Source organism: Vulpes vulpes, chromosome 15 (genome assembly GCF_048418805.1).
Source record: "Vulpes vulpes isolate BD-2025 chromosome 15, VulVul3, whole genome shotgun sequence".
In the NCBI taxonomy this organism is placed as follows: Eukaryota; Metazoa; Chordata; class Mammalia; order Carnivora; family Canidae; genus Vulpes; species Vulpes vulpes.
Window position 1 is genome coordinate 2,102,212 of NC_132794.1, and position 25,280 is coordinate 2,127,491.

The 25,280-nt window shown below is 61.4% G+C and overlaps 1 protein-coding gene and 1 long non-coding RNA gene across 3 annotated transcripts; one reads left to right on the forward strand and one right to left on the reverse strand.

Annotated features, from left to right (window-relative positions):
* The first annotated feature begins 25 nt into the window (after positions 1-25).
* LOC112909514 (uncharacterized) lies at positions 26-9,195 on the forward strand. 2 transcript variants are annotated; one of them, XR_003233125.2, is made up of 3 exons: positions 26-667; positions 2,010-2,138; positions 6,576-9,195. It is a non-coding gene; the product is annotated as an uncharacterized lncRNA (long non-coding RNA). The 2 variants fall into 2 exon arrangements; XR_003233124.2 differs by having other exon boundaries at positions 39-667; positions 2,007-2,138.
* Positions 9,196-10,816: 1,621 nt separating this feature from the next.
* On the reverse strand, positions 10,817-23,743 carry PWP2 (PWP2 small subunit processome component). Its single transcript, XM_072739230.1, has 21 exons — positions 23,677-23,743; positions 23,312-23,424; positions 22,086-22,180; positions 21,757-21,856; positions 20,859-21,002; positions 19,978-20,113; positions 19,535-19,761; positions 19,131-19,274; positions 18,964-19,034; positions 18,465-18,601; positions 18,137-18,285; positions 17,835-17,982; positions 17,474-17,624; positions 16,848-17,028; positions 15,676-15,823; positions 15,173-15,281; positions 13,832-13,897; positions 12,812-13,030; positions 12,512-12,662; positions 12,321-12,395; positions 10,817-11,371 (listed from the first exon to the last, which is right to left on the reverse strand). Exons 1-21 carry the CDS (start codon positions 23,692-23,694, stop codon positions 11,200-11,202), a joined length of 2,754 nt encoding a protein of 917 aa, XP_072595331.1. The 5' UTR covers positions 23,695-23,743; the 3' UTR covers positions 10,817-11,199.
* Positions 23,744-25,280: the final 1,537 nt, after the last annotated feature.

A 25,280-nucleotide genomic window follows, 5' to 3' on the forward strand; every position in this document is an offset into this window, starting at 1 on the left:
GGCGGGGCCGCGCCTGCGCACAGCCAGGCCCCGCCCCCGTGCGACCCGGCCTTGGCTCCCGCCCGCACCTGCCGAGGCGCCCCCGCCCCCGCCCCCGCCTCCCGGCCCGAGTCGTCGCCCGCGAGGATGCGGGGCCCTCGGTGCCGGCCCCGGGGGACCCAGGAAATTCAACAAGAATCCCCCGCCCTGCACCAGCAGAGCAGGATCACTCCATGCTGTGCCGCGCCCGCCCTCTCCGGCGTGACCGCACAGGACCTGCTTAGTGCCCAGGGCGCCCCCCACCCTAGTCAGGCCGCCCAGCACCCCCTTCCCGGAAACCGGCTCACAGCCACGGGGCCCCGCCCTGTGCCCGCCAAAACCGCGCGCCAATTCCGACCGGAAACCAGAGCGATAGGCCAGTTCAAGCGGTCACTATAGGGGGAGTCGGGACTCCATTGGCCCCAGGAAGCTGCTACGCCTCCTAGCCCCGGGGCCCAAGGCCCTGCCCCGCGGTCGGGTGCCCTTGGACCCAAGCTCCAGCTTGTAAATAAGCCCTCGTGGGTTTGCATCGGTGTCGGGTCCTCGGTGGTTTCTCGGGTTTGTGATCTTGGGCGCAACATTTGGGGACTGGTCCGGGATCCGAGGGACCCCCCAGGACCTCATCCTCATCCGGATGGTCCCACACGTGGTGAGTGCACTCAACTTTTCCCACCTTTTTGCGCACATATTCTCTGAGAGCTCTAAACCGTACTTTTACCTGTAGGAATTCCGATCTGTATTGGGTCAGCATCGGCTTAGGTGGACGCGCTGGCGGGCCGTCGACCGGGGGTCTTGAGATGTCCCTTGCCCCTGCCTGGAGAACGGGGTCCTCATCTGTAAGGAGGACGGGTGTTGCACACTCTGCAGCAACACGATCGGGGTCCTGAGGGAAAGGGATGGGGAAATAAAAGAAAAGTAATGAGGACAGGAGGGACACAGTGGACGATGTCCAAGCAGTGTCAGCTTTTTTCAAGGTTCTACAACATTATAGGCAAAACAAAGATAAGGAAGTATCTATTCTTAGCATATTTGTGAAACCCTCCAAGCCTCCCCTTAATCAGCATGCAAGGCAGACCCACTGGCACCAGAGGATCCTGGTTAAGAGGTGGGTTTGTTGCTCCAGATGTACATACCTCAGAGGAACATTAGATGTGGCTAACAGGCCAGCAAGGACAGCACAGGCCCCTATTTCACTTTATGGCCAGGCCAGAGCACATTGTATCTGTTGTGTTATGGGGGCGACCACGTACAAGCGAGCTCTGAAAACCATTGCTCAAGCCCTTTCTCAAGCGTCAACCAACTATTTACCCTTTGGGCTCTCGAGCCTTTTGAGTGAATGAGGGACGCAAGCCCGGGCCTGGTTTGGTTTAGTTACTCCAGCTAGTCCGTGGCCGCCCACAGACGGGGTCCTCATCCGTGAGGAGGACGGAGGCTCGAGGACGGGGTCCTCATCTGAGAGGAGGAGGGGTCCTGTCTGTGAGGAGGGCGGCTGCCAGCCCTCCGGGTTACCTTCTGTTACCTTGTCTCCGCGGCCGCCCGGGAACGTTCGTCTGTTACGGCGTCCTTGTTGGCTGTGCGCGCTGGTCGGGGTTACCGTGTTCACTGTTAACTGCTTGTGCGTTTGACTGTGTTACTTGTTAACTGTCCTGTCTGTGCCTTGGTGGGGACCGGGGACGTAATGGGGCAGACGCAAACCACCCCCGTCCCTTATGCTCCCCCACTTCTCGGATGTTAAGGAAAGAGCTCACAACCTGAGCACAGACCTACGGAGAGGGAAATTTCGAACTTCCTGCGCGTCAGAATGGCCAACCCTTGACGTGGGACGGCCCCGAGCAGGAACTTTCCACCTACCTGTTATCTCACAGGTTAAGGCCGTGATCTTCAGGGACAAACCGGCCGGCCACCCTGACCAGGTGCCCTGTGTCCTGGCCTGGCAGGACATGATCGAGAATCCCCCTCCTTGGCTAAAACTATTTCTGCCCCCCAAGCAGGACCTACCAAGATTCTAGCCCTGCGGAAAGGCCGAGAAGGAGACCGACTCTAAGACAAAAGTGCCTCTTCATCCAGTTTTACAGGATTCCCCTCCGGAGGACCTGATCCTCCCGCCGCCCCCATCAGAGGTATGGGGCAGGGGCTGCAGAAGGGGTGCCCCCCTCCCTGATGAGGGAGTCCCTGTGCGCGGGCCACGAGGACGGCCCCACCCCCTAAGGAGGGCCGGCCCACTCCCCTGCCCTTCCCCTCGGCACCATGCCCCCCCCCCCAAGACTGGCAGACAGCTAATGTACTGGCTGTTCTCCACCAGTGATTTATATAATTGGAAAACCTAAAATGCAGTTCTCTGATAATCCGAGAGGTCTAATCGGGCCTTTAGATCCCGTTCTCTTTACCCAGCAGCCTACTTGGGAGGACTGCCCACAGCTCTTGCAGGTTCTCTTCACCACCGAGGAGAGAGAACAAATTCAGGTGGAAGCCCGGAAGTCTGTCCTGGGAGAGGACAGACAGCCGACTCAAAACCCAGACCTCATAAACGCTGCCTTCCCCTTATCCCGCCCTACCTGGGACCACAGCTTGGCTGAAGGTAAGGAGAGACCCCGGGTCCACCGCCAGACTCTCCCGGCAGGTCTCCAGGCTGCCGCGCGCAAGCCTCCCAATCTGGCCGAGGTCTATGGTGTGACACAGGGTAAGGACGAGAGTCCAGCAGCCTTCTTAGAACACTAGGAGAGAAGAGCTTGCAGGACTTAGTAACAGTAGCAGAACGAGTCTATAATAATAGAGAAAGTCCGGAAGAACAACAAATCAAACTAAGTGACTGGCAGACCCGAAACCTGGCCAAGGTCCTGCTGGCCATGGACGACCCCCAGGAAAAATGGAGACACCTCAAAAAACTAGCTTCAGGGACAGGTAAGGAGGATGGCCCTGGTCCCCGTCAGGAGCGTCCTAAACTAAACAAAAACCAACGTGCTTCTTGTAAAGAGGAGGGCCGTTGGGTAAAAGATTGCCCTAATAAAAGACCTAAGGCCTCTGCCAAGATCTTAGAAATGGAGGACCTGGACGATTAGGGGAGTTGGGGTTCGGCACCCCTCTCCGAGCCCAGGGTAACTCTCAGAGTGGAGGGGCAACCCGTTGAATTCCTAGTGGACACTGGGGCACGACACTTGGTCTTTTTTTTTTTTTTTTTTTTTTTTATGATAGTCACACACAGAGAGAGAGAGAGGCAGAGACACAGGCAGAGGGAGAAACAGGCTCCATGCACCGGGAGCCCGACGTGGGACTCGATCCCGGGTCTCCAGGATCGCGCCCTGGGCCAAAGGCAGGCGCCAAACCGCTGCGCCACCCAGGGATCCCGACACTTGGTCTTATTACAACCCCAAGGAAAATTGGCAAGCAAGACTTCATGGGTGCAAGGGGCCACGGGCACCAAACAGCACTCACGGACTACCCGAAGCTCTGTAGATCTTGGCATAGGCCGGGTATCCTGTTCCTTCATGGTTATCCCTGAGTGTCCCTACCTGTTTTTAGGTCGGGACTTGCTCACCAAAATGGGGGGCACAGATTCTCTTCCAGCCCGAAGGGGCAAAAGTCCTAAATAAGGAAGGGCACCCGATCCAAGTACTTGTCCTAAGTTTAGAAGACGAATATCGTCTCCACCAGACACCCTCAGCCCCGATGACCGACATTGACCATTGGCTGCGAGAATTTCCCCAAGGGTGGGCAGAAACTGGGGGGAATTGGGCTGGCACGACACTGACCGGCCATATACATAGAACTGAAACCGGGAGCAGACCCTGTCAGGGTCCGCCAAGACCCTGTGCCTCTCGTGGTGCGAACAGGAATCACACCCCACATACGGCGACTACTGGACTCGGGCATTTTGGGGCCTTGCCAATCAGCATGGAACACCCCCTTGCTGCTGGTGCGAAAACCGCACTCTAACGATTACAGGCAGTCCAGGACTTAAGGGAAATCAACCGGCGAGTAGAGGATATGCATCCTACGGTCCCAAACCCATACACCCTCCTCTCCACCCTGCCTCCAGATAAAACTTGGTTTACAGTATTAGACTTAAAGGACGCCTTTTTAAGCCTGCCTTTAGTGCCCAAGAGCCAAGACCTTTTTGCCTTTGAATGGATGGACCCCGAAAGAGGCATCAATGGACAGCTCATGTGGACTCGACTACCGCAAGGATTTAAAAATTCACCGACCATTTTCGATGAAGCCTTACATGAGGACTTGGGTGAGTTCCATTCCAAGCACCCTCATTTAACCTTATTAAATATGTAGATGATATCCTGTTGGCGGCAAAGGACCAGGACACATGCCTGCGAGGCACCAGGGACTTGCTCCAGACCATAGCGGCCCTAGGATACCAGGCCTCAGCCAAAAAAGCTCAGCTCGGCAGAACGGAGGTGAGCTACCTAGGGTACAAATTAAAAGATGGACAAAGATGGTTGACGGATGCACGGAAGGAAACTGTCCTAAGAATCCCACAACCACGAACCGTCTGCCAGGTATGTGAATTCCTGGGGTCAGCAGAGTTCTGTCAATTATGGATTCCAGGTTTTGCCGAGATGGCCAGACCCCTCCATGAGGGCTCCTGACAGCAGAGGGAAAGACTGTTAAAAACCAAACAGAGACACCAGCAAAATTTTGAATGGACAAAGGCCATGGACAAAGCCTTTAATCACCTTAAACGGACTTTGCTGTCTGCCCCGGCTCTCAGGTTGCCAGACCTAACCAAGCTCTTCTACCTGTATGTGGACGAGAAAGACGGAGTGGCAAAAGGGGTCCTTGTCCGGTACTTAGGTCCCTGGAAGAGACCCATCTCTTCAAAAAGCTAGACACGGTGGCCGTTGGATGGCCCCCATGCTTAAAAATTATTGCTGCAGTGGCCACGATGGTTAAAGACGCAGACAAGCTGGCCATGGGGCAAGAACTGCATGTTACCACCCCACACGCCATTGAAGGGGTACGAACAGCCCCCGGACCGCTGATCAGCAATGCCCGTCTGACCCATTATCAGAGCCTGCTGCTAAACCCCACCAGAATTTTATATAAGCCACCAACAACCCTGAATCCGGCGATGCTACTCCCTAACCCAGACTGGGACCCCCCCCTCTACATGATTGTCAAGAAATTTTGGCACAGGTGCACGGAATCAGAGCTGACCTCCAGGATCAGCCACTGCCGAACGCGGACGCCACCTGGTACACGGACGGCAGCAGTTTTGTCCGAGAAGGAGTCAGATATGCGGGGGCAGCCGTGACCACGGAGATGGAAACTATCTGGGCTGAGCCATTGGCAGCCGGAACCTCAGCTCAACGGGCAGAGCTGACCGCACTGGCCAAGGCGCTGACCATGGGAGAAGGTAAACGAATCAACATCTACACCGACCGCAGGTCCGCCCTCGCCACCGCTCACATCCACGGAGCCCTTTACAGAGAGAGAGGGCTCCTGGCAGCAGAGGGAAAGACTGTTAAAAACCAAATGGAGATTCTTGAACTCCTGAGGGCCCTCTGGCTGCCCAAGGCCCTAGCCATCATCCACTGTCCAGGGCACCAAAAGGCAGACACGCCAGTAGCCAGGGGAAACCGGGGAGCCGATTGAAAAGCAAAGGAGGCAGCCCTTTTGGTGACCAAAGTCTTAGCAACCACGCTGCCCGATCCGGGGGCACCGACCCTGCCCAACACCCCCAACTGTACTGATGCTGATTTACACTGGATCAAACGCTTGCCTGTGACCCAGTGCTTGCGTGGCTGGGGGAGGGCCGCAGACTCCAGCATCATCCTGCCAGAGGAACTAGGACGGCGAGGCCTATCCAGGGTGCATCGGAGTGCTCACATGGGGACAAGGAAGATGGCAGACCTCATACGACATGCAAAGATCACGATTAAAGACTCTCGAGCAAAGATCGAGCAGACTGTGGCGAGCTGCCACGCATGCCAGGTAACTAATGCCGCCACCCATGGATCTAACCTGGGCACCCGGCTCTGAAGGGACTGCCCAGGAGCCTCCTGGGAAGTGGACTTCACTGAGGTGAAACCTGGAAAATACGGATGCAGGTATTTACTAGTGTTTGTAGATACCTTTTCAGGATGGACAGAGGCATTTCCCACCAAACATGAAACGGCACAGACCGTGACCAAGAAACTGCTGGAAGACATCTTACCGAGGTATAGTTTTCCTGTTAGGATCAGATCAGACAACGGCCCAGGATTCGTCTCTTAGGTAACACGGGGAGTGGCCCTAGTACTTGGGGCAGATTGGAAATGACATTGTGCACACAGGCCCCAGAGCTCAGGACAGGTAGGATGGACAGAACATTCAAGGAGACCTTAACTAAATCAGCCTGGAGACTGGCGGGGACTGGGTGGCTCTCCTCCCCTTCACCCTATATAGGGTGAGGAACTCCCCATATAAGATGGGACTGACTCCCTAGGAGATCATGTTCGGTCTTCCTCCACCTATTATCCCCAATTTAAAACCTGAGGTGCTTGCTGAGTTTGATGATCACCAACTCCTTTTTTTCCCTCCAAATGTTACAAAAAACTCACGAACAGGTGTGGCCTAAGCTGAGGGACCTCTGCGAGACTGGGCCACCCCCGGACCCCCATCAGTATCGACCGGGTGACTGGGTGTACGTGCGGAGACACCAACAACGGACGCTCCAACCCCTACATCGAGATCCTGACCACTCCCACCGCTCTCAAGGTCGACGGGATTACTCCCTGGGTCCACTACACCCACGTCCGGCCAGCTGACCCACACGCCGTCCTCAAGGACTTTGTTCCAGAATGGAAGAGTCAGCCCGACAAGGACAATCCCCTAAAGCTAAGGCTGCGTCGCTCCCACTTACCCCACTAGTATTACTTGCACTGTATCCCCTCGCGGCTGAAACTAACCCCCACCAGCCACTAAATCTAACCTGGCAAATCCTCACCCCGAGTTCTATGGAAATAATAACCCAGCTGACAGGAATACACCCTAGGGGAACCTGGTGGCCCAATCTAACCTTTGACTTATGCGACCCAAAACTTTTCGGGGTCCACCACGGCCCCTCGGCTCTCCATGGCCGAATACCCGGATGTGTCGGCAGGTGGAGCTTAAGCTCCCTCCGTGCCACCTGCTTTTATGCATGCCCGGCCCCCTCTCTGTCTGACCATAATAAGGTCTCCAGATGTGGAGGCCCCGAGGATTACTTCTGTAAAACATGGGGTTGTGAACAGACTGGGACATGTTATTGGCTGTCACAGAATCCGACCGGCCTTATAAAAATCCAACGAAACGCCACGAGTCCCACATGCTCAGGCGCTGGGAAGTCAGGCCGCTATCTCTGTAATCAAGTCACCATTTCCTTCACAGAGGCCGGAAAACGGGATACAAATTGGGGGGTAGGACTTCTCTGGGGACTCCGACTTTACCAAAGCGGGTATGATAACGGAGTCCTATTCATGATCAGACAAGTCGAGAAGCCGCAAGGTCAAACCCAAGGGATAGGCCCCGACCCTGTGCTAGTGCCTCCTCAATCTCAAGTAACATCTACAACACCCTCTTGAAATTTTCCCACAACTCCTCCGGTTGGGGCACCCCAGGCCCGACTCGCCTTCCCTTCGACCCTTCTCAACACCCTCTTTGGGCCCTGATGTCCCAAGCTTACAAATTCCTCAACGCAACTAAACCCAATCTTACCCAATCCTGCTGGCTGCGCTATGACATCCGGCCCCCCTTCTATGAAGGAATTGCAAAAATGGGTCAATATAACACAACCACGGACCCTAATGCATGCAGGTGGAACCCAAAGCCTGGTAGTAAAGGTCTCACCTTACAATCCGTGTCAGGCCACGGGCTCTGCATAGGCCCTCCTCCACGCCACTACCAGATTCTGTGCAACGTTACACAGCCCGTAAACGGTACCGGGTGTCATCTACCGCCCCAAGACAGCTGGTGGGCCTGTTCTGAGGGCCTGTCCCTGCACTCATGGACACGGTCTACACAGAACTGGGGGCTTCTGTGTGCTAGTACAGCTACTCCCTAAAATTATCTATCACTCAGATGAGCAGGTACTTCAGTGGTTCGATGCGGGTACCCACAGACGGATAAAAGAGAACCCATCTCGGCTGTCACCATCGCTGTGCCGGTAGGATTAGGATTAACAGGCGCAGGGACAGGTGTCGCTTCACGGACTATGCAGTCCCACTGTAAAGGTCTGCGAGCACCAATCGATCGGGATATAGAGCGAGTCTATTTCTCACCTCCAAGACTCCCTAACATCCTTGTCTGAAGTTGTCCTTCAAAATAGAAGGGGATTAGATTTAGATTTTTTTTTTTTTTTTTTTTTTTTTTACAACCGGGGGGGTTATGTGTGCCCTAAACGAAGAATGTTGCTTCTTTACTGACCACTTGGGAATAGTCCGAGAATCTATGGCAAAGGTCAGAGAAGGTTTAGCTAGACGAAAACGGGAACGAGAACAAGGATGATTCGAATCCCGGTACCATCATTCCCCCTGGCTGACTACCGTGTTATCCTCCCTGGCGGGCCCACTCGTCACCCTTCTCCTCCTGACCTTCGGACCCTGCCTCGTTGATAGAGCAGTAGCTTTCGTCAAGGACTGAGTCAGTACAGTCCAACTCATGGTATTCAGGCAACAATGCCAACCACTGCCTCTTTCTACAGAAACCCAGAACCCATGCATAGGATCCTCTGAAAAAGGGGGGGAATGTGGGACCCAGGAAATTTAACAAAAATCCCCTACCCCTGGACAAGCAGAGCAGGACTAACTCCATTTTGTGCTGCACCCGCCCTCTCCTGTATGACCCCCACATGACCTGCTTAGTGCTCAGGGCACTCCCCACCCTAGTCGGGCCGCTGAGCACACCCTTAACAGAAACTGGCTCATACAATGTAACCCCGCCTTGTGCCTGCCAAAACCGCGCACCAATTCTGACCAGGGCGATAGGCCAGTGCAAATGGTCACTATAGGGTGGATTGTGATCCCACTGGCCACCTGCGTGTGGACCGACATGACTGTGCAACTCTCTATGTGTGTTACAATCCCATTGGCCACGGGCCCCTAGAAAGCTGCTACGCCTCTTAGCCTCGGGGTCCAAGCCCCTGCTCCGCTGTGTGCAGTATACTCGGACCCGAGCCCAAGCTTGTAAATAAACCCTCGTGTACTTGCATCGGTGTCGGCTCCTTGGTGGTTTCTCAGATTCGCAATCTTGGGCACAACAGCCCGGGCTCTCCGCTGAGCCACCGGGGCTGCCCCTCACAGTTGTTCCAATTTTTAAGACTTCTACGGTTAATGTCTGCAGAGATTCTCCTGGGAAATGAGAGTAAACAGTGGATATTATAAAAGTAGAACCAGAGATGAGCTTGGAACAGTCACGGCTTCCTGAACCTTCATCCCTGACCCTCCGTTTCTACACATGGACCCAATTTCTCTGGACCCAGGAGAGCCGTTCTCGTCCTTTCACTGCAGCTGGGGTCCAGCGGGTCAGTGTCACGCCCAGGCCAGGGGCTGGCCGGAGTGGTGGGATCGCGGGACCCGCTCCTTTCAGGTTATGCTACATGCAGACTGTGCCTTGGTGGGTCCAGGAGCCGAGCTGCAGCCGGCCGCTCTCCCAGGCCTGTGGCAGGTGCTGCTGCTGCCAGACTGTGTGCGGGGAGGAGCCTGGCCACAGCTCTGGGATGTGCAGAGCTCTGCTCCCACTCGTCTGCACCCCGGGGTCTGCTCACGGCGCTCTAATCTTTTTTTTTTTTTTTTAAGATTTTATTTATTCATGAGGCAGAGATACAGGCAGAGGGAGAAGCAGGCCCCATGCTGGGAGCCCGATGTGGGACTCGATCCTGGGTCTCCAGGATCGCGCCCTGGGCTGCAGGCAGACGCTCAACCGCTGAGCCACCTGGGCGTCCCATGGAGCTCTAATCTTAAAAATAAAGCTGAGTTGTTTTACCAACAAAAGTGTGTTCATTGGAAAACAGAGAATTGCAGACCATGAGAAGGACCCAGCAGGAAAACGGAAACCATAGACGAGTCAGGAGAACAGCACGGAGGAGGCTCTTCTATAGAGGAAAGGGGGGCGGGGCTGTTGTAAAACAAGTGCCCAGAGCGCCCATCGGAGTAGAGTGGGGGCTGGAAGCCTCTCCTTGGCTGGTCTGCTGGAACCCCGGAGGGATGGGCCGGGGGCTCCCCCCGCTGGCCTCCAGACTCCGCTCTAAAGGACAGTCCCTTTTGCCAACCTTCAAGACCTGTGTGCATACGTGAACCTTACCAAAACCACAGAGGCGGTGACTGGGTTAGCCGCGCATGGGGGGGGGGGGGGGGGGGGGGGGGCAGACCCCGGTGACTGCAGGGGCTGAGCGCAGTGTGGGTGCACAGCCCAGATCACGGAGCCCCCAGGCGCGGGTGCAGGCCGCAGTGGCTACCGGGCACGGAGGCCGGCCTGGGGAGGTTGGCAGTGCCTGCGGGGAGCCCCAGGCTGGGACCCAGTGGACGGACACTGTGCCCACCAGTCGGGGAAGTGCTGCACCCAGCTGTGCCCATCCTGCCCCTGGATGGAGGCTGTCCCCACCTCCCCACCGAGCCCCAGGGCCCAGGAGGGAAGAGCAGCGTGTCTCCGTCCACCCGTGCTCAGCTGGCACAGGGGCGAGCGAGCTCCCAAGAGCACCGTGCAGTTCCTCCCCAGTGTGCAGGGACTCTGGGGGCGAGGGCTGGGGCGTGCCGGGCTGCCCTGCTCATTCCCCCGCCACAGACCCCGATCCCGTGACCCAGGATCCATCTTGAACATCTTCAATCCAGGGTTCAGGTTTACTCCACACTTTTATTGTAGAAAACCTCATTTTCATCTATCATCCCAACTGTATTAAAAATATAAATTACACTCCTACAAAGTTCAAGTCTATAAACAGGAACCCATCTGCCTCCCTGAAGAGGCGTTTCCAAGAGCAGATGAGCCAAGCTCATGTTTGCTCGGAGCGCGGGTGCCCGGCCCGTGCGTCAAGCCCGCGCTGGCCCGGGGAGCAGCTGGCTCCAGAGCTGCAGCCGCGTCTGGCTCGGCAGGAGTCCCCCGGGCTGGTGTCCCCCAGCCCTGCGCACTGCCCTCCCTCGCTTCCGGGGCCCGGGCCGCGGGCTCCTTGTCTTCGGGGGTCTTCATCCAAACAAGCGGGGCTGGGACGGGCCGGCCCTACACCGGCTGTGCGGCCCCATCGCCCTGCCCTCCCCCGAGCAGGTGCAGAGTGTCGTCATCGGACGTGTCTGCTTCCTCCTCGCTGCCCAGCGGTTCTGACGGGCGCTTTCTGCCCCGCTGCCTGGACACTGCCAGAACGTACTGGATGTTATAGCGGTTCCAGTCACAGCTGTTAAAAGCACACAGGGGTCGCGTCAGTGATGGCTCTTCTCTCCCATCAGGACTCTGGCTCGCCCGGCGCCCGACCACCTTCTGTGAGCCCCCGACCTGCCCGCCCTGCCCTGCGGCACAATGCACCCATGCTGGTCTGTCCTCGCCACCCTGCCCTGCTCTGGGCCTGACGCAGGCGGCCCCAGCAGCCCCAGCAGCCCCCGAGGGAGGGGCTGGCGCACGGCTTCACGGCCGCCTGAGAGCAGAAGGGACGCCCCGAGTCAGTTAATTCCCCACATGAACACAGACAAAAATCACACCCTTGTTCCCACGTAGAAAACCACGTGGCAAGAACGAGGTAGAGGTAAAGGGCCCGCAGGGCGCCACGACTGCCCCCGTGGGAAATCGAAACAAAATCTAGCTTTGGCAACGTAACTGGAGCCTCCCGCGGATGAATACTCAAAAGCTGGCTGTGCCCTGTGCAGCAGCAGCAAATGGCCCCACGCGGGAGTCCCGGGAACGACGCCTTTACGCCAACGCCGAAGTACAAGCGTTGGTCTGAGAGGAGCTCTGCGGCGTCCCACAGGCGGGACTCTCGGAAGAAAAGCCTCCGGGAGGGAGGCTTGTCCTCGGCTCCTAAAGACCCAGGACGCCATCAAGGACAGACACGGGCCTGCACCTGTGCACACCGGGCAGAGAACACAGCTCCGGGGATGGCGTGGGGACACCCCGGCCAGGTCCCTGCGTGCCCACCTCTCTGCTGGGGCACAGCCTCCACCGCCCTGACCCGGAGGACACTTGTTTCCTCGGAGGGCGCTCTCCCTCCAGCTCCCGGCCACACCTGAAGCCGGCCAACCTCGCGTCCCACCGTGGGGCAGCCCAGGTGGGGAAGAAGCCCCTCGCAACACTGGCCCCCAGTCCCCCAGACAGACGACGCAGGCGGCCACCCTCGCGTGGGCCACACGTACAGTTTGGAGACGTCGTCCAGGTGCCGCTGGATGCTCTTCTGAAGGAACTGAACGGCCGGCAGCACCTTCCCCGCCCTGCAAGGGAGACCCGCCTTGGTACACAGCGCCAGCCCACGGCCGCCCGGCCCCTCACGCACGACGTCCCCCTCCCGACGTGCGAGGCGCAGCGAGGGGCCGGGGGCACGTCCCACCTGGACTTCAGCTTCTGGCCGTGCACCATGAGCAGCTTCTGGGTCCAGATGAGGTAAAATTCCAGGTGGCGAGACACTTCAAAGGACGAAGCTAAGAACTCCAGCACTTTCTCCACGTACAGTTCAGGAAGTGAGGAGCTGACAACTTCCACTGGGGGACGGGGAGAAAGCCGGGTTCGCTTTGCAGAGAACTCCCCCCCCGCCCCCCGTCAGGAGCAAGAGCGAGGACGGCTCAGCCCCTCAGCGTCCCCAGAGACCGACCTCGAGCGCCGAGCCCCCGCAGGGTCGGCCCGTGCTCACCCTCGTCCCAGGGCACCGACTCCAGGGTCTCCTGCAGCAGCTTCTTCTCGTTGAGCCGGAAGGCCATGAGGATGGCCCTGGTGAAGTCCTGCTGGCGCAGGGCCGCCCGGATCCGCGCGGGGGTGATGCTGGCGTCCAGCTCAAACGGGTCAAACAGCATCTGGGCGTCCAGGGAGTAGACGAGGAGCCCCTCGGTGGTGGTGGCCGCCCAGCAGTGCCCTGGGAAGCGAAGCAGCGAGGGCCTTCCTCCGCGCTCATTTCCACTCTCCCCACTTTTTTAAAGAACAGGTACTGCCTTATCCCCGTAACAGCAGGGAGGTGCACGGGCTGCCTTCCCGCCACTCCCGGCCCCGCCAGTATGTGCTTGCGTGAGCAGACACACACGTGTGCGCTGCCGTCCCGTCTGCAGCAGGCCCAGGAACTCCTCCGTGGGGCACACACTGCTCTGTGGGCCACGCAGCCTCTGCTGCGACGCTGTGGTGCCCCGGGGAAGACACGGGAGACCCAGCACGGCGTGCAGCCGAACCCCAGGCCCACAGACGAGGGGCTGCCCGAGTCGCCCCCTGGGCCCCGGTCTGCACCCCTGGTCGCACTGTGGTACGCGGCCCCGTGCTGCTCTGCACCCTGCTGCTTCGGGCACTTGCTCGATGCCAGGGAGGGGGGCTGTGACCCCACAGACAAGCTCCCTATGAGCCTCCCTCCTGCGTGCTCCGCCCCAGGCTCCAGGCCCCGTGGACAGACTCTCCCCTGCAGCCCCTCCCAGACTGGCACATGTCCACGGTGCCCAGGGCAAGTCTGAGAGCCCAGCGCGTCTGAGGCCACCTCCTCGGCGTCCTCGGAGGAGGACAAAGGTGACCACGTGTTACCCATGGGGGACGCAGGGCCCTGAGCCAGCCGGGAGTGTGACCAGCCTCGTCCCTGGGAACACAGGCGACAGGTGCACCGCGTCACCGTGAGCCCGGAAGCCCAGCGGCTCCCCCCACCCCTCCCAGCACCAACCACCAGTTGCATGGGGCTCACCGGTGGGAGAGAAGCGAAGCGAAGTCACCCTGATTTCAGGCTTGAAGTGCCGAGAGCTCATGTCACCTGGAAGAGAGCAGCAGCGCCTCGCCCCTGGCTGGATGGAGGGAGGGCCCCTGCCGCTCTGGGCCATCTGCTCAGCCCTGCCCTGGCCTCCCTGCCCCGTCTGCAGGTGCAGCATGGGAGTCCCGCGCCAGGGCCCCGGAGGCTGTGACGGGCGCCACTGGCCTCCACGGACGAGCCCTTGGAGCACCGCTCGCACGCGTCCCGCCTGGCCGGTGAGTGGCACGTCTGCTTTTTCCACCCAGGGCTGTGAGGCAGGCTGGCTCTAGCCCCCATGGGCCCGTCCTGCCAGGCTCTTTGTGCACTGCCTGTCCCACGACCGCATGGAGCAGCTGTGGGTGGAGGCTCATCCTCACTGGCCACCACCATGCAAATCCCTTCTGGAAATTTATTTTCAAATCTGCGGTCCCAGGGATGGTACGTTCCCATAGCATGAAGTCCAGTGACGGGCCATCGTCAGAACAATCGGGCTCCTCTCTGCTGGGCCCAGGCCACCTGGAGACCACCTCAGTGATGTTTCATGCCTGGCTCCCCAGAAACCCTCCGCTGGGGGCTCTCGACCTCGGGATGACCTGGGTCCAGCAGACCCCCCCGGGTCTCTCCATACTTGGTGCCAACAAGCACCTGCTCTGCCCAAACAGTGACCATTGAGACGTCTCCAGACAGGCTGAGACCCACCTGTGCATGTCACTAAGGGGTTAGGGACGCCGTGCTCATCAGGAGATTCCCGAGAACACGTGGCACAGGCAGGGGCTGCTCCAGGGCCTGCGTGGAAGGTGCAGTCCTCCCTCCACCACGCGGCCAGGCAGGGTGGGCCCCAGGCACTGGCCGTGGCAAGAGCAGGGCTGGAATGAGCCTGCCCGGTGGGAGGCCGGCGGGGAAGCCGGCATGCGGGCTTTCTGGCTGGTGGATGACCCCCCTGACAGTCTACTGGGGCCTGACGGACCCCACTCTCCTGCCCTGACCTTTTGAAGGGTGTGCACCCCTTGGGCCTCCTGGATCCCCTGATCCCTGACCCTGGAGCCATCCCCGGAGCCCACGTGGGGGTGAGCATGAGGCACAGGGCTGGGCGGCAGCCAATGAGCAAAACCACAGGCCCAGACAGGCGGGGGGGCGGGGGGCGGGCGCGGACCACTCGTGTGTGGCGAGAGCTCCTGGACACAATCCCTGTGGCCCCAGCGAGACAGCACAGCTGCTGTCACCCAGGATAAGTGGGCGGTGGGCAGGGCAGCCTGCGGCGGCCGGGGCCTTGGGGGACACCAGAGGCCCTCTGCTCACCTTTCCTCACGCCCGGCAATGGTATGGCGACTCCGTCCTCCGCCCCAGCGTCCTGATCGATCAGCGCCAGGTTACCAAACTCTGTCATTTTCCTTCGGTTCAAAAACTCCTGGAAGGACAAAGCCCAGATGTCTCACCGTCAGGTGGAGGGCCTGAGCCCGGCCCCCGGCCCCCAGCCCCTGCCCAGCTCACAGGCCACAAGCACTGGAATGCACATGGGCCGCACGATCCTGAGACGGCCACCAGCCCGTCCTCAGCCCTCACCCCCAGAGCCTGCGGCCACTGCGGTGCCCCAAGTCTCCAGTGCAGCAGGACAAGGGCTCTCGGCAGCCTCCACGAGGCCGGGTCACGCCGGGCGTCTGCTCACTAGCCTGCCTGCCCCAGGTCCTCAGGGAAGCAACGGGACCCATGCCCCGGGGTCACTCAGCAGGGACAGGCGTCGCCCCGCAGCGGCGCCAGGGTGTGCGGAGGGCAGGGGAGGCCGGGCAGCCTCGCGCCCTCACCTCCATGGCATCCAGCGACAGGTTGCAGGAAATCTCAAACTTCTTCCTGAGGATCTGCTCCTTGACATGATAGATGCACACGAACTTGGACATCCCTCCTGCCAGGATGCTCTCGCCGTCCGCAGAGTAGCACAGCGTCGTGAAGGCCCTGAGGCAGGGAGATAGGAGCGCAGTCGCCCCGGGCACCCCTGGCATGTGCTCCGCTCCCCGCACCCCAGAGGGCACCCAGCGCCCCCAGCATCCTGGGCAGGGCTCTGGCCTGGGCCCCACGAGACCCCGTCACCCGCTCCGCTCTGTGGGAGCAGCACACCCCAGAGGGACCTCCCGAGACAGGACCCCTTCACGGGAAGGACCACGTGGCTCACGCCGCAAGGTTTCCTTGTCGAAATCAGATGGCAAAGGAGGCTGCCCCGCCCGCCACGCACGCAGCGACCATGACCACTGGCAGGGCTGTCGACGCGGCCCCAAGCGGGCAGCACCAGGCACGCACTGGCCCGGCTGCTCACAGGACCCCACGCAGCATCACCTGCGACACCCGAGAGCACAAGCCACAGGAGGGGGACCGGCGAGACTTCACCAAACCCAAAGACACCGTCGAGGGTGAGAAGAGCCCCCAGGGCGCCAAGAGATTTCCAACCCAGTTCCCTGGGGCGTCGCCCATCTCGAGCGCATGAACTCTCACGGCGCCAGTCGAGACCACGCACCGGACAGACCTTCCCCAGTCCCCGTCCCCGGGGGGCCACTCAGCAGAGAGGACGCGGGACCGCACCAGCCCTCACGGACATGCAGACCCCAACTGCGTGCAGACACCAGCCCACCCCAGCCCAAGGGCTGCCAGTTCGAAAGCACGTGGGAAGGGGCCGCTGGGGCTGTGGACGGCACAGCCACCTCGTAGGACACGGACTCCCTAGAGAAGCAACCCCGGTTACCGCGTGACCACGGGCCATTCCCCTCCAACACACGCTCAAAGACATGAGGACGGCCACGCACGCCAACGCCAACGGGGCTCCCGAAGCCCACGGGGCACGAGGACACACCGATCATGACCCCCATGCGTGCTCCGCGCCCCGGGAGGAGCCCCGCCGTTACTGTGATTTTTAACGGCCTAAAACAAGAAATCGTTGGCTCCTCAACCATTTCTTGGCGTATAAACGGCTCGCGGAGGCACTCACTTCCCCTTGGCCGAGTGCTTGGCGGTGACCTTGTCCAGCTCCTTCCTGCCCGTCTTGAGGTCGTGCCTGCCCTCGATGGAGCCCGTCTGCACGGCGTTCTCAGGGTCCCAGAAGGTGATCTGGGAGTTCAGCGTGGCCACAGCCAGCTCCGCACCGTCAGGGCGGAAGGTCACAGCCAGAGCTGAAAGGACACATGTGATCAGGCCCCGAGGAGGAGCCGAGGCCCCCGCAGCGGCCGCACCGTCCCGAGTCCTGCCCGAGCTTCCATCCAGGAGAGCCAGGTGTGCAGCAGCAGCGCCCTGAGTCTGTGCACGATGGGCAGTGGCACCCGGCTCTCAGAGGCTCCACTCTGCGAGGGAGGCCCCGGGGTCTAGATGGAGTCCCTGACAGGCACAAGGCCAGGACAGGCCGAGCAGGGGGAGTCACACAGAGGTCACAGCCAAGGGGGCTCTGAGAGGACCGCAGGACAGACTCGGAACACAGCAGTGGGAGGCGGGAGGTCAGTGTGGTCAAGGCCCTGCGGACACAGGCCACCCTCACCCACACACGCCCGGCAGGACCCCAGGGGTCCTGAGACCAGGCCTCCCTCCCGCGGCTGCACCTGGTCCCCGTCCCCGGGCGCCCACCGTCCGAGGTCAGGCCCAGCGTCTCCGTGGTCCTCCAGCTGTCCGCCATGTCCCACAGGCGCACCGTCTTGTCCCAGGAGGCGCTGGCCAGGACCGACTTCACCGGGTTGAAGCACAGGCTGCTGATGGGGCCCTCGTGGCCAGACAGAACCTGTGGCGTCCAGAGCAGGGGTGTGAAGGGACAAGTGGGGCCACGCCGTGCACCAGGCCCTCACCCTGAGGCTGTGGGATGGCAGGCTCATGGGGTGTCCGCGGCCAAAGGACCCTGCTGCTCCTGCCCTCGAGCCCGCAGAGACGCCCTCCCGCGTGGGCCATGCCCCCGCCCCACCCCCACCTCGGCCCCCGGCCACGCGGCCCTTACGTCCAGGAGCCTCCCTGTCTGCATGGACCAGATGAAAACCTCGAAGGAGTCCTGGGCCCCCGCAGACACCACCTCCCCGCTGCAGTCCACAGCCACGCAGGAGAACTGGGTGGGCCGCGGAGACGTGAAGGTGCGGAAGTTCCGGTACCTGCCCGAAGACACAAGTCCAGGCAGGCACCGCTCACACCCCGAGTCCCTGGGGCTGCCCTGAGCCCGTCTACACTACGTGCCCCCCAGCAGTGCCACGAGCCCAAAGCCCCGCTATCACGCCCGCCCACAGGGAGGACGAACATGAAGATCACCTGTGAAGGTCAAAGGCACGCACGGTCCCATCCATGGAAGAGGTCACGATGACATAGCCGGTGGCAGTGAAGGTCACACCGGTGACCCCACTCGAGTGCTCCGTGAAAGTGATGAAGCAGAAGCCACTGAGGGTGTTCCACACCTTGACCTGCAGGTGGGTGGGGTGAGGAGCGGGGTGGCCAGGGCTCAGGACCACGCACACCCGGGCACGTCAACCAGGGTCCCCCAGCCCGGAGATGCACGCGCACCTGCCCCTTGCCTCCCGGTGAGCGGCAGGTGAGGGCCCGGGTCCCCCCACCCAGGCCACAGCCGCCCGAGGAGCCCCACCTTGCCGTCGTCCCCGCCGGTCACGATGTACTGCCCGTCGGGGGAGTAGGCCAGGGACACCATGCTGTTGAAGTGGCCTTGCTGCTTGAGCACGCAGGACTCGCTCTGCCACTCCCACACCAGCAGCTGGCCCAGACCTACAGAGCACACGTGGGGGAGGGGAGCCTGAGCACCTGAGCCACCGAGGCTAGGACCCCTTCACACGTGAGCAGGGGACCCAGCAGAGTCACTGCGGGCGGCACCTGCTGTGGTGTCACGACCCCCCCGACAGCCACAGGGTGCCCCCGCCCCCCAGACACAGGCCTGACGGCTCACAGGCCCGGCGGCTCAGGCACCAAGGCGCTCGCAGCTCAGAGGAGCGCCAGTCCTGGACCTGCACTGCCCCCTGGCCCCAGGGCCCCAGGCCCGGGGGGGTTTCTCCCAGGAGCTGGGCAGCCCCACAGCCTTGGGGGGTCAGCGATCCTGTTCCTGTTTTCGCCTGACTCTGTAGGAGACGAACCTGAACAGCCAAAGGCAAGCCAGTCCCCGGAGCTGTTGACGGCGATGGACGCGATGCTCTGGTCAGAGATGCTGGCAGGAGAGCGCGGTGTGAGAAGGTGACACGGCGAGCCCCTCCGCCCACCGCCCGCCCGGCCGCTCTGCACCCCCACCCCGCACAGCGCTCACCTCAGGGAGTGGATGAGGTTGAACTCAGGCAGCTCGTGAAGGTGGAAGATTCCAGAAGCAAAGCCGGTGACCAAGAGGTGGGTCTTCTTGTGGTAGGCCGCAGCGGTCAGCTTGTTGAAATCTCCCTCTTTGTTGAAAAAGTACCTACGCGGGTGGGGGGTCAGAGAACGGTGGACGGGCGACCAGGGAACCAGGCCGCGTCAGCCTGCGCCCAGCCCCCGGACCCCGGGACAGGGCCCCAGCTCCACGCAGGACCCTCGGTCCTACAGCCCTGGCCTCTCGTCCCTCACCCAGGGCTCCGCCCTCCCAGCCCCGGGCCCTGCCCCTGGGACACGGGGCAGCCTCTGTGCCACGTTTCAGCGTGGAGGGTGCGAGGTCCTGCCCCACCCCCGGGGGGCACCTACTTGGCCAGCCGAGAGTATCTGACTTTCCCCTGCTGCTCCTCGGCAGCCGGCGTGGCTTTGCCCCGGACGGTGGTCTCCTCCTCCCCCTCCTCTCCGTCCTCCTTCTCCTCCGCCGCCACCTGCAGCAGGTCTGCCCTCCAGCCCGTGGGGGCTTTCAGCCGCAGGCCCTCCGGGGGGGTGTCGCACTGCCACACACACAGGGCACCGTCCTGGCTGAGCGTGTACAGCTGTAGGGGGTGCGGGCGAGTGGGCGCGGGTCACCCTGACGTCAGCCCACGTCAGCCACCTGGCAGAGGCCACGCCCAGGAGATCACCAAGGGACGCCACTGCTTCCTACGCACCCCAGTGACCTGGGAGGCCACCTGTGTCTACCCGGGAAGGCCTGGCACCTGACTGAGACCCAGGATGCCACTGGGTGAGACACCCCAGACACGGGAACGTACGTCTAGGCTGCTGGATTCGAAGAAGCAGGCAACAATCGCGTCCTTGTGTCCCCCCAGCGCGTAGTAGATGAGGTTGTCCCAGCGCTCAGCTCCGAACACCCACGTGGACATGTCTTTGCTCCCGACCGCAAAGCACCTGCCAGAGGAGCCCACACTCGTCCTCAGGGGCCCTGGGGGACGCCCGCAGCTGGGTCTGCCCAGCCCGCACCTCCTCCCGAGCAGCGGCTCCGTCCGTCTCTTGGGGGATGGGTCACCACCCCCCCTGCACGAAGCAGTCCCTCCAGGAGGCGGCCCAGGAGAGCACTGAGCACCCACCTCCCTGACTCCCCAAGTCCCAATCTGAAGGGACCCCCTTACCGCACACACACAGCCAGCGGAACAGGCGGTGCCTCGCTGAAGAGGCAGAAGGCCTGGCTGCAGGGCACCCACCCCGGCCCGAACACCCACCGGCTAGGAGCACGAGGGCTGCCCGCCACAGTGGGCCGGTGGACACACTGGCACCAACCACCAGCTCCCACCGCTCCCTGCACACACAGTGCAGGGCAGCTGAGAACGAGCCAGTAGCCTCCCAGGGTGGTTAGGGGTGCCGCTGTGAGAGGACAGGACCGGCCCCGTGCTCCAGGAGGCCCCGACGTCCCACTGACACAGCTGCTCCGGATTCGAGCATCCTGGTCTAGGTCTGCGCCATGGTTTCCAGTGACGGACGCCAGGGCGGTGCAGCCCAGCCCAGGACCAGCAGCCCACCCGGCCCTGCCACCCCACAGGACGCCGGAGCGCCCATTTCAGAACAGAACTGCGGGATGCAACAAGACACACCGGGCTCCCCACCCCACAAGAGGCTGGTTCCGGCGTCCCCCTCAGGCCCTGCGCCCGGGCCTCACCGCGAGTCGTCTGTCCAGTCGATGCACGTGGTCTCATCGTACGGCCCAAAGTAGGTTTTGTCCAGGACAAAGGCGTTGAACTCCCGCTTCCTCCCAGGGGCGTGGTACATCTGGGCAAGGTTGCCTTTTGTGACAACGAACTTCCTGCCGCAGAAACAGGGCGTTGTGACCCAAGACCAGCTCAGAGGCTGGGGACAGCGCCCTGCCCGGAGGCCATGTGCACCTGCCTCTCCGCGGCCCCCGAGCCCCCTCTTCTCCGGCAGGGACCCCGAACCCCGGAGCACAGGCTCCTCCGATGCTGCCGCCAGCCGGGGAGAGCGGGGCTGAGGCCAGGCCACCCCTGCGGAGCTGGAAGGACAACATGGGCTCCACGCGACGGGTGCAGGGGAGCGGCCACTGCCCTCCAAGGGCCTTCAGAGGCCGGACACAGGATGCGGCTCACAGCTGAAACCCAGAGCCGCCCCCTGCCCAGCACATTCGGGTCAGCCTCGGGGGAGCAACCTGGGAATGAGCTCTCTCCCGTGGCCCAGGACCCACAGCAAGGCCGGGGCTGGCCTGGACCCTGTCCACGCACATTCTCCTCGCGGTGGATGGCGAAGCTGGGGGGCAGGGGCTCCTTGGAGGCTCTGCTGCCTGGAGGCCACAAGACCCGCCGAGGACCACGACTGCCGTGAAAGCGGTTTTGGTCGAGAATCTTCACGTGGGAACACCAGCCCCGGAGCAGGGGGAGCAGGGACTGTGGCCACGCGGCCCCGCAGGAGCCGGACCCAGCAGCCTGATGAGGCAGGAGCACGGCTCCCACGGACACGCCTCTGGTTAGAAGAGCCCCAGAGCCCTGCTGCATCAGTCACGGCGTCTGGACCTTGAGAGCTCCCTGCCCCAAGCGCCAGGCCCTTACCTGCCATCGGGAGAGAAGCAGACGCTGTGCACGGAGCCCTTGAAGTGGAACTGGTGGAGCACGGACCTGCAGACCAGGCTGACCAGCAGCGCGTCCCCCCCTGCAGGGACAGGGAGTGGCAAGTGCTGTCACCCCACCCACAACCCCAACAGTCCACACATGCACGTCCTGCACACACACGCCCTCACCCCAAAGCCCACTAGGGCCCCAGGCAAGGAAGTGACCGGGGCAGAGGACCCAGCGGCTTGGATCCCAGGCAGGACAGGGTGTTGGCCTCATGCCCCCCACCGACCACCTGAGCTGCTGTCCCCCCGGCCGAGGGTGGTTACCTTCATCGACGATGATGGCCAGACGGCCGTCTGGGGACAGCCCTACACACTTGACGTTGTACCGAGTAGCCAAGGGCAGAGTGTTGGATTTGTTGCTATAAAACAAAAGCCACAGTCGGGTAGTTGGTCCCAGTTGTTGGACGAGGGGGTGGCCTCAGACCACCCACCCCCTGCCCCCTCCTGTCCCTGGCCGGCTCCGGGCCCAGAGCTCACGGCTCGTCCCCAGGTCCCTGCTGGAGAAGATGAAATAAGACCAGGTTCTTGGAGAAAACTTGGCGAAGTGTATTCAAGCCCTTAAAAACGGGCTTTGGTTTGGGGCCCCTGGGGACTCAGTGGAGGGTCCGACTCTTGATTTTGGCTCAGGTCACGGTCTCAGGGTCGTGGGATGGAGCCCCCCGAGGAAGAAGATGGACCCTGCAGGCTGTTTCGTTCTCCCTCGCCCTCCTCCCACGCACAGGCTCCCTCACTTGCTCTCTCTTGTTCTCTCACCAAAAAAAAAAAAAAAAAAAAAAAAAAAAAGGGCGGAGGAGCTTTGGTTGTTCCTGATTTTGTTTGTACGAGGGCATCCCAAGCCAACTGCTCAACAGAAGGGATTAACCCCGAGGACAGCGTGTCCCCATGAAGCCGCCAGGACAGAATGGGAAACGGCGTAAAAATGGGCAAGCGCGGGGATCCCTGGGTGGTGCAGCAGTTTGGCGCCTGCCTTTGGCCCAGGGCGCGATCCTGGAGACCCGGGATCGAATCCCACATCAGGCTCGCGGTGCATGGAGCCTGCTTCTCCCTCTGCCTGTGGCTCTGCCTCTCTCTGTCTCTCTGTGTGACTATCATAAATAAATAAAAAATTAAAAAAAAAAATAATGGGCAAGTGCGGGCACCTGGGGGCTCAGTGGTGAGCCTCTACCTCCGGCTCAGGGCGTGACCCCGGGGTCCCGGGATCCAGTCCCACAGGGCTCCCCGCGGGGAGCCTGCTTCTCCCTCTGCCTGTGCCTCTCTCTCTCTCTCTCATGAATAAATACATTAAAAAAACAAGGGAGAGCGAACGTCAAGCACAAGCGCCCTCGGCTTGGACCCGACCTTGTCCCTCACTACTGTGCCTCCCTCTGCCCCGTGTGCCGGCGGCTGCGGGCCCAGGTCCCCCCAGCAGGCAGCGCTCGGGCAGCTTCGGGAAGCGGGTCCCAGAGAGGACGCGGCGGGGAGAGGGCGGACCGTCGCCGCTGCCCACTTGCTTTTTCAGGTCGAATACGGTGACTCTGTTCCCCACGGGGCTGATCACGGAATCGCCGTCGCACGTGAAGTTCAAGTTTCCGCAGCGATAGACCGTCCCCAGCAGGTTGGAGAACTGAAAGGAAGGCGCTCGCCGTGGTCCCGGGCCCGAGAGCCAGCCCCGCCCCGGCCCCGCTCAGCCCCGGGTCCCTCGGGCCGCCTCCCGGGGCGGGGGGGGGGGGGGGGGGGGCAGGGGGCACCGGGGACCCCAGGGGGCGCCACCGCCCCGAGCCCCGGCCGCCCGACGGGGACCCGCCCGCCACCCGCGGAGGCCGCCGCCCCTCCCCGCCCCGCCTCGCCCCGACCCCGACCCGGACCCCGCGCGCACCCGGTACGCGAACTTCATCTCTGCTGCCGCCGCCGCACGTGTGCGCCGCGCTCGCCCGCGGCCCCAAGCGCGCACTTCCGGGACCCGCCGCCACGCCGCGCCGCGCCACAGCGCCCCCAGCCGGCCCGGAGGGGCGGGGCCGCAGGGAGGAGCCCAGCCGCAGGCCCCGCCCCCGCCGCGCCCCGAGGCGGAGCCCCAGCCGCAGGCCCCGCCCCCGCCGCATCCCGAGGCCGAGCCCCAGCCGCAGGCCCCGCCCCCGCCGCAGGCCCCGCCGCATCCCGAGGCCGAGCCCCAGCCGCAGGCCCCGCCCCCGCCGCATCCCGAGGCCGAGCCCCAGCCCCAGGCCCCGCCCCCGCCGCATCCCGAGGCGGAGCCCCAGCCCCAGGCCCCGCCCCCGCCGCATCCCGAGGCGGAGTCCCAGCCGCAGGCCCCGCCCCCGCCGCATCCCGAGGCCGAGCCCCAGCCCCAGGCCCCGCCCCCGCCGCATCCCGAGGCGGAGCCCCAGCCCCAGGCCCCGCCCCGCCGCATCCCGAGGCCGAGCCCCAGCCGCAGGCCCCGCCCCCGCCGCAGCCCCCGCCGCAGGCCCCGCCCCGCCGCATCCCGAGGCGGAGCCCCAGCCGCAGGCCCCGCCCCCGCCGCATCCCGAGGCGGAGCCCCAGCCGCAGGCCCCGCCCCCGCCTGCACCCAGCAGGACCTGGCTCCTGTCCGTAGAGCGGGGTGGGCGCCTCTGCACAGGTAGCTCCTCCCTGAGTAGATGAGGAGCTCCGACCCCACGTTCAGTTCCAACAGCTTCTGCACTAAGACCCGGGGACCAAAAGCAAGTCTCGAAGCAGCTTTAGAAATTGTATTCGCGATGCTACCAAACGTCACAAGGGTAGTTACCTTGTGCCACGTTAGGTTGGCACATTGTTTACAAAAAACCTAAAGACTCAAATGTCTTTATTCCCAGGGGCCACCGGGGGATGAACTATGAAAAAAAATCCCTGATGCTCCCCACAACGTAAATAAATGATCTTTGCTTCGAGTCAGGAAGCATCAGGGAGAAGGCAGGAAAATTCTTTACACACTCCTCTTTCAAGCTCCTCAGCAAAAGAATGAAGTTCAAAACGGCAAAGTTTCTTCTTAAAATGTGTATTTTCAGAATTACAATGCTTACATTTTAAACAGTCTTAATACAATGGTTTTAGTCTAACAATATATTACAGAATAATGTGAAAAATGACTCTCATAGTAAACCATGAAAATGGAATTAATACCTGCAGTGTCAAAGTCACCAACTTGTCACCTTTTCCAGTCACAGAATCCCAGCAAATTTTATCGACGATGCTTTCGGGACTTACAGCCTGATATAGTCGACGGCTAAATTTAGAGAAAGGGGCACTTCCATGAAAAATCAAATTCCAAAATCATGGATTTTTTTTTTTTTGAAGATCACAATCGACAGCAAAACATTTAGATCAGCATAGTTTGTTCTTTAAAAAGTGGTATAACGTTTCTTTTATGTACACATCTGGAGAGACTCCTTGATTTCATTTTATAATTCAAGCTTACTTTAAACACTAAAGAAACACTGAACCGGAGCCGGTGTGTATCTCCTCTGCTAA